At 39.9% G+C, this 8616-nt stretch overlaps 1 protein-coding gene across 3 annotated transcripts; it reads right to left on the bottom strand.

The window, feature by feature from the left end:
- Positions 1-326: 326 nt before the first annotated feature.
- Positions 327-8462, bottom strand: KLF6 (Kruppel like factor 6). Of its 3 annotated transcripts, none has more exons than XM_044679709.1 (4): positions 8148-8462; positions 4512-5088; positions 2686-2809; positions 327-1906 (listed from the first exon to the last, which is right to left on the bottom strand). In XM_044679709.1, exons 1-4 carry the CDS (start codon positions 8247-8249, stop codon positions 1855-1857), a joined length of 855 nt encoding a protein of 284 aa, XP_044535644.1. In that variant the 5' UTR covers positions 8250-8462; the 3' UTR covers positions 327-1854. The 3 variants fall into 3 exon arrangements, with proteins under 3 accessions (XP_044535644.1, XP_044535645.1, XP_044535646.1); XM_044679710.1 differs by having other exon boundaries at positions 4638-5088; XM_044679711.1 differs by lacking the exon at positions 2686-2809.
- Positions 8463-8616: the final 154 nt, after the last annotated feature.

Raw genomic sequence — 8616 nt, 5'->3', positions numbered from 1 at the left:
ATACATACACAAGAATTCTGCCCACTTTTTAAAAAAGTATTATACTTTCTGTATTACCAACAGATAGCTAGATATATATGTGAAATTTGTGCCTTCTAAGCAATACATTAACATCTTCTTCTTATACTTCTGTATCTTTAATATGTGTGAAAACTTTACATATTAAATACAGTTTGGGGTGTGTTATCTATACAATTGTTGTGCAAGGTCCATAAAAAAGTCTGAAGGTGGCAGAGTTGGTCAGGAATTCAATTAAGTGTGTATATCACACTTTTAACACTGACAGTCAAGTTGTCAAAAATAGCAAACAAATACTGACATGTTGAGGGAGGTTTTCATTTCTATGTTTGTCTCTGTGAAGGAGGACCTCAAAGATTTTTTCTGTGTGTGTGTGTGTGTGGTTTTTTTTTTTGTTGTTTTCTTTTTTTTTCTGTATTATACATTGATACAGTACAATGCCAGGTGAAAAAAGAGCCTTAATAAAGCATGCATCACCCATACCCCTGTATGAGACCCCCCCCCACAAGAGAAGGTCACTTGCATAAGGCACCATTATTAAGGTCAACAGTGCATTAACAGCTAGAAAACCAGAAATTAGTCCTCAAGGCATAAATAAGAGAAACAGCTGCATGAGAAATCAGTTTCTAAGCTACAGTGGTTTTATCCACCCAACAGAATTTTTTTTTTTAGGTTCCATACATAATGTAACATTAGACCAGTGATTCCCAAAACCCTGGCTCTGTGAACCCCCCCCCAATGTATACAATTATCTCATGGGGGGGGGAAGCTATAAAATTCTCCAAATTAAATTTAATTTCCATTAAAAAAAAATAATAATTCTGTGCCACTACTGCACTTTTAGGGGGGAGGGAGTGTTGTAAAAATTAAATAACAACAATAACAACAACAACAAATAATAATAATAATAAAAAATAATAATTATAATAATGTGTTGCAAGTCCAAGATGGCTGGGAATCACTGCATTAGACCAATTGTATCTTAGCTGCTCTTTAACTGGAATCAAAATTGCAGTCCTGATTAAAGAATGGAAAAGCATATAGTTCCCCGGAACCATGCATTATCTTTGTATTATAATGAAAAGTTATAGTTGTGTTATATTCGTAAATACACAGCTTATACAATGGATTACAAATGAGCTCTGTAGCCAGTAAAACAAGCTACCTGACACATTGCACGTTTAATAGCTGCACCAGACACCCAAAAAGCTTCTCTCACCCAGGAAAGGGGGCCTCCCCCTTCCCCCAGTCGCTCTCCTCCGGGGTCCTGACTTCCCACTCCCGCCCTCCATTTTTTCCCTCTTCTTTTTTTTTGTTTTTTGTTAAATTTTTTTTGTTATTTTTTTTTTGTTTGTTTAAAAAAAAAAAAAGGTGCTGACCCTCCCCCCCAGGAAATGATTGGTGGTCGTCCCATCTCATGGTATGTTCCTCACACACAAAACATTCAAACTAACTTTTTCATCTGTCTTGCGGCAGAAGAAGCGCAAGATGAAGAAAAGTGTGCCTTGTCATACGGTCACGAATAGATCCTCAACAGACAGTCGGCCCAGTCATTGACATTCTCAGTGCGCATGCTCACGGCCAAGGCTTCGGAGCCAGTCGCGAGGCGGGGTCCCGCTGAGCGAGTCCGGGAAACCCAAAGCTCCCGCGCCACGCTCGCGATGCCGCTTCTTACGTGACTTGATTAGCCCTCAGAAGACCTTCGCGCTAGAGGTCCTGGAGGCAACTGGGTAGGGTGCAAAATGGCATGCTTTTTGGCTGGGACACACATCCCTCCTCACAAGGCTGTCTCAACCTTGCAGCCGCTTAGCCCACAGGATTCACCTCCCGACCCATTCAGAGGTGCCTCTTCATGTGAAGGGCCAAGTGATCGGACCTGGAAAAACACCTGGAAATGAAGACAACAGGCGTATTAAGGAATCAGCATGAATCATTTTCATCATTTATAGTGTTATAACAATAATAATAATTATAAAAGGGAAGTCCTTGCTAAGAGCTCTGTGAATCAATTCCTGATTCCTGAGAAAGAAGGAGGAAGGGCATCCTCCGGGCCACGAGAATTTTGGTGAAGGAACAAGGACATTTCTAGTTTAGGGGAATAAATGAAGGCAGGAGCGGATCTGATGGGAGTGAAGGAAGTCTTGACTGATGGGTGGAACTCAATGCCCCCCCAGAGGGATCTTTGAGCTTCCTCCTTGGGTAGACAGGATTTCTGCTTTAATATGCCAGAATGGAAGTATTCTATTTTCTACATGACAATCCTTTGTTAGGCAGCTAGGTGGTGCCCTGGCTGATTTAGGAAGACAGAAATTCAAATCTGGCTTGAGATCCTTAGTGTATCTCTCTCAGGCTCAGTTTCTTTATCTGCAAAATAATATAATAGCCCCTACACCTCCCCAAGTTGGGGTGAAAATCAAATGAGATAATAGATGTAAAAACATTTTGTTATCCTTTAAAGTGCTGGCTATTATCATTAATGTTACAATGAAAATGCACATATTTTTTGAGATTTTAATCTGTGGAGATTAGGGCTGTAATGAATAATAATTTTTATATATGAAATCTCTTTAGGATAAAAAAAAGAGGCGTATGGATGGTGGGGGGACTTAATGAGGTGTTCCCACTTAACAGCCTGAAGAATCTTTTGAGCAATCTCCATTCACATACCTGTCACAGTGAGTACATTTAAAAGGCTTGGCACCCGTGTGCTTTCTGAAATGTCTTGTTAACTCATCGCTTCTTGCAAAACGCCATTCACACCCTTCCCATGAGCATCTGTAAGGCTTTTCTCCTACAAATGAAACACATCATTGGTCAACGGAGACTTCATTGAAACAAAGAGGAACATGGCTCAGAGCTATTCAGAAATACACACCAACTCCCCAACTCATTCATGACCAAGTTCAGCCCTTCGAGAAGGAGCCTGGAGTACAGAATCCTCCAACACTTATGCTGCAGGGTTTATGGCAATAAATACGAATGAGCATCCTTTCTGGTGACATTCCTGCAGCACTCTAGTGGTAACCTCAAGTCTTGGCTAAAGCTCTAATATGGCCACCGTCGTAGAAATGAGCATCTCTGAGGCAATGCCAGAGCCCGGCGATGCGGTTCGTGCGTAATGGACCGGACCTCGCCGCCTCCCATGCACATTTCTTCATGGAATGAGACTGGCCAGTTTTCTTTGGGTCTCTCTATTTCTCTTCAACATTCCATTGGACTCTCAATATCAAATAACAAGTATTAAAAAAAAAAGTCATTCCTCAAATTGAGTCATGACTACAAAGCCAGTAAATGTAAAGTACGGCCATGTTACTTAGGAATAGAGTAAAATAGAAACTTGGGACTAGGAACGAGGAAGCTTCTTGTTGGGTCTAGCTGGGCAACCTAGAGCAAGTCACTTTATTTCTCTAGGCCTTCACTTCCTCATCTACAAAATCATATTCTATAAATAATATGTATATTATATTTAAATAATATTATACAAGGTATATATTATATCAACATATTATACATAAGGTATACACCATATTAGAATAATATAATATATGAAATAATACTATGATATCTACAAAATAATATCTTAAAAAACTGTTGGGCAAAATAAATTCTAAGGCCCTCTCCAGTTCTTGAAAGTCAGATTTTCATTCTAATTTGCTAATGGTGCCAGTCACTTTGTCTGTCTGTCTTTCTTTCTTTCTTTCTTTCTTTCTTTCTTTCTTTCTTTCTTTCTTTCTTTCTTTCTTTCTTTCTTTCTTTCTTTCTTTCTTTCTTTCTTTCTTTCTTTCTTTCTTTCTTTCTTTCTTTCTTTCTTTCTTTCTTCCTTCCTTCCTTCCTTCCTTCCTTCCTTCTTTCTTTTTTTTTTAAAGGCACCTTTATAAACGAGGCTGTATTTAATTTACAATAACATATACTAGAGAGCCTTAGTCAAATAGTAAGTGCTGGGCAAATGTGTTTTGATTGGTTGGAGTGCAGACATGTCAAGCTCTCACATACACTATAAACATACAAGTACAGTAAGCCACATCAATACTAATGTACGCTATACTGCTAGTCGACCACCTGCTCCTGGGCTCTTCAATTAATTAAAAATGAAGCTAAAAGGAGACAATTTAAGACCGTCCAATTCTTTTATATGGAGAATGCAATAAGAGGGACTCAATTAGATGAATGGGAGGCGAGGAGGGGGAGGAAGGGGGCAAAAAATAGGCTTGGGCTTCCTGTAGGTTTAATTTGAAACCCTGCCATTCATCCATGACAATCAACCAGTCTTCTAAGAATCCAATTCTGTCCTCAAAAAAGACCCAACTCTCTTGGATGAAAAGAATGAGGAAATGAAGTCTTGAATGCTGGTCAACCTCTGGTGTGACTACATCATCTCCCAGGCTCTGGGCTCTCACCCAGAGCTTGTGTAATGCAATGACAACATGAAATTCAGGGTATTCCCGGTTGGGAACCAGGCTCAGAGATCCTTGGGTTGACCAGGGGGGACTGACCTGTATGAGTGCGCTGATGTGCTTTGAGATGCGAGCTTTTGGTGTAAACTTTCCGACAGCCATTGAAATGGCACCGGTGGACTCGTCTCCGGCCATCGGGAGAGGCATCGCCACTGACCTTCTCACCAGTCTTGCCCACAGTCCCAGTACGGATTTTACCCGGTGAATGTAATTCACCAGGCATACAATTCCACAGTTGAGAGGAAGGTTCTCTGCCCAGTTCCGGGGAAGAAGGAGGAGTGGAAGTGACAGAAGAACTCAAATTTCCTGAATTGGCTAAGACTTCACTTATTGGATCAGAGGTAAATTTAGTAGTAGGTGAAAGTTCCTCAGTGCTGTCAGATGATTCACTACTCACATCTGAATTTAAGCTGTTGGTCTCTAGGCTCTGGCTGAAACTCTGACTGATTGGACTGTCCTCTTTAGGACTAGAAGAAATTTTCAGTTCTGATTCTTCCTTCTTCTCCCGAGCCAGAATAATTTTGGTCCACAGATCTTCTTGGCTTTCGAATTTAATATCCGATGCTGACACACAGCAGGGTTCACTCTGGAGGTACCGTTCCAACTCTAAGCAGGTCTATGCAAAATGATAAAAAAAAATTAGTCAGATTGATTTATAAATACTAAAAATGGAAGTGAAAGTAGATTTCACACACACACAAAATGCAAAAAAATATTCTGGTACTCTAAAAAACAAATTTTTCGAATGTCTTTACAATTAAGAAACCTTCTGAATACAGAAAATGGATATTACATTAACTCAAGTTTCCAAGAACTAGGCAACAGTTTAGAGGAAAAGCTAAAAAATGAAACTTGACTTACTTTGCTTTTCAAATATTAACCAGTGACTCAGATGAGTGATGATCTCTAAGCTCATTTTTATTATTGTTACCGGTGTTGACGTTTCTAATGAGTTTCCCAGTAAACTATACACACACAAAACCAGCTTCCCCAACATACACCCCTAACAGGTTTAACCAGATTATCCGACATTCTAAAAGAACCGTCTTTATTAATAAAGGCAAAGCCATTCATCCTGCCCATTCGCCTAGGACACATTCACAGAACCCAGGACAGAAGCACTCTGCTGCACCCAGTGTACTTTGACAGACTCACTTAAAAATGGAGTTGACTTGTCATACATAGCACAATACCACATTCTAGTATGGTGGCAGCTAGCTGACAATCTGTATTCCCGGACATCAATGGAGCTGCTGATAAACCACCCATTTCCTGTGTATCAGAGAACTAGGAGGCTTTCAAAGAATGTCATTTCTCAGCGCTGGGCCATGCACACACCACACAACTTTAACTACTTCTATAGTGGTCAGAGACACACATAGAATTTCACCAATAGTAGGAGAGGAGAAAAACTTTCAGAATAGCAATATGCTATTGTAAAAAAAAAGATGCAAAAGGGGAAATTACTCTAAAGCCCTGCTGGGAGTCCCACAATGAACAAGAACTTTATCTACTGGCCAAGAGTACAACTGTATGAGTCATCACTCTATTTCTTTCACGCAATGCCAAAGGAGACTTCCTTTTAAAAATCTGACCAACAGCCAAGAAAGTACTCTGTTCAAATATACATGCAGTGTGACATGTACAACGGTTTCTCCCTCCCCCCCAAAAAAACAACCTTTCAAAGTGGCTATAACTGCAGAGATCAGCATCCCCTCTCTCCCCACCATTTCAAACTTTCTAGCTACTGGAAAAAAAATGGTAGGAAACATTTTAGGATTAAAATGATTTTTCCCCCTCTCTCAGTTCCACTAGGATTAGTTGTTTGGATGTCCATATTAGGTTGCCTACAGACAATGATACCGGTTAAGTTTCTACACCAAATTCTACTCACTTTTATGAACATAATTCTCCTATGCAACCTTGAAGCCTTGTAAGCAAAGCCTAATCAAAAACTGCACATTTTGCTCTAGCTGGCTACCTTAGAAATAGTATATATTCCTCCCCCAAGTCCCCCCCTTTTTTCAGGCTTGTCACATGCCTAATGTGAGTGAGCAAGCAAAGGGGAAAAATCATTTTATTCTATATTCCCCTATAATTAGACAAGCTGTGCTATAGTAGTACATATTAAGATACAGCAAAGAAAAGAGACAGCAAAAAATATTTTATTGATCCTTCAAGGAAACAGGAAAGAGCATTTATTGAGATCTTGTTAAACTTTAATAATCTGGCTAATTTAAATTCTCCATTATGTAGATGAGCAATATGGACCAGAACGAAGCTCTCTAAGAGTTTAAATGCCTCTGATGGCTACTGGGAGCCGTCTGGCTTTTTGCCCAAATCCCAAATGCCTGAAGGAAACTACTTAGATCAATTTCAATCACGTACTAGGGAGCTGCTTCTTTGAGGAGGAAAAAAAAGGGGGGAGGGAGGTTTAGGGGAAGAAAGGATTTCAAACAATTAAATACGACACGTGAAAGCTGCAATCCTTTCTATTTCATCTTTTAAAAAAAATAAGATTTCTTGTCTTCCAAATCGACAAGAAAATCGGTGATCTGATCGTTCACTTAGGGAAAAAAGGCAAACCCGACAGCCAGGGCTGACAGACAACAACAGATCCTCCATATATATTTAAAGACAATGGAAGAAGTGGGGGAGTCTATTTCGCCTGGTGAAATCCGACCAATCAAGAAGGGGAGAAAAAAATCAAAAGAAAAATAAAAAACAAAAGCTTAAAAAGAAAAATCCAGCTCCATGAAAACGCCAGAAGCCTCCGGATCTTCTATGCAAACTAAGACTTGAAGCAATTAGCAAGACAGGCTCACTGTCATATGACTGACAAGTCACTGGTTGTGTAAATAGATTTCTATTTTTTTTTTTCCTTTTCGCTGATCAACAAGGGTAGCCGGTAAGGAAATCAGGCAAGACTTAGGCAAATCTTCCGAATTCCCCGGGGGGATGGAAAAAAAGGGAGATGAAATTTTTTTAATAAGATAAAAAAAAAGAAGCTGGTAGGTATTTTTACTTAGAAAAAATATTTTATATATATATATATATTTTTTTAACCTACATATATAAAAGTGTATTTAAATTTTAGAAGTATTCGCACATACATAAACACACACACACCGGAAAAAAAAAGGACAAAACAAAACAAACAAACAAACAAAAAAAGCCTTTAAAAAAATCGCTTGGCAGTAAAGGCAAGTTCATATGACAAGATCCAGCTGTGGAGTTTGGACCCAGTACAAGCACAAACTTCTGCCAAGGACTCGGTACGGGGATCTAGCGAACGCAAGGCTGGAAGAGTTTGGCTCACCGCTCTGGTGGTTGCCGTTGAGAGGATCCAAAATGGCAAAAACACTCTCGGAACAACTGATCTACAGCTCCAGTCTACTGAAAATGACAACTCCCTTACCGAACGTGAGAGGCACTCAAAAAGTGTATTCAAAACAACAGGCATTAGAACAAGATTCTAAAAAAAATAAATCATAATTTAAAAAATTCCCCCAAACAACCAAAAATATATATATTATATATACATAGATCGGCAGCTTCAATCACACACACTTAATTTTTTTTTTCCTCCATTCACTCCTTTTTCCTCAGTGCACCGGCGACACTGGGCATTTTTTTTTAAAAACTCTGCGCCTTGTAATGAAAATCCCTATTTACCTGTTGCCAATATTCTTCCAGGGATGGTAAAGCTGAGAAGTAACCAGTGTCATGCACAATCTGGAGTTCCTGGAAGATGCTGCACATTGGGAGAACATCCATGTCTGGTTGGAAAATAAAGTCAATTCTGTAGTAAAAAATAGGGAGGTGTGTGGTCTGTAGTCAGAGAGATTTAAAACTCTCTCCCGAAATCACAAGAGTCAATTCCTGCAGAGGAGGTGAAAGTTTCATGCAAACTCAATTGCACAGCAATTAGAAGCCTCAAATTCTGATTCTCCTGGATCACAGAGACTTGCTCAGGAGCCCACACAATATTTGCAAACACTGAACTGACTGCAAACGTAACCCCTGCAAAACTTCCCTATTCAAAGCTCTTCTGCCAGCCTCTTCCCCCCTCCCTCCTCCTCCACCGCCTCCTCCTCCTCCTCCTCCTTCTGCCTTGGCTCCCCCCACTTCTCCCCTCCCCCCC

Source organism: Gracilinanus agilis, chromosome 5 (assembly GCF_016433145.1).
Source record: "Gracilinanus agilis isolate LMUSP501 chromosome 5, AgileGrace, whole genome shotgun sequence".
NCBI lineage: Eukaryota > Metazoa > Chordata > Mammalia > Didelphimorphia > Didelphidae > Gracilinanus > Gracilinanus agilis.
Note: the sequence above shows the minus strand (reverse complement) of the source record. Positions and strands in the feature narration are given on the sequence as shown.

Excerpts from the sequence above, each read along its gene's own strand:
- KLF6 (XM_044679709.1), bottom strand. The coding sequence starts at position 8,249 with ATGGATGTTCTCCCAATGTGCAGCATCTTCCAGGAACTCCAGATTGTG. Across the intron at positions 5,089-8,147 it reads TGGAAGAATATTGGCAACAG|ACCTGCTTAGAGTTGGAACG; the intron begins GTAAATAGGGAT and ends CATTTTGCATAG. Across the intron at positions 1,907-2,685 it reads AAATGTACTCACTGTGACAG|GTGTTTTTCCAGGTCCGATC; the intron begins GTATGTGAATGG and ends CTTCATTTCCAG.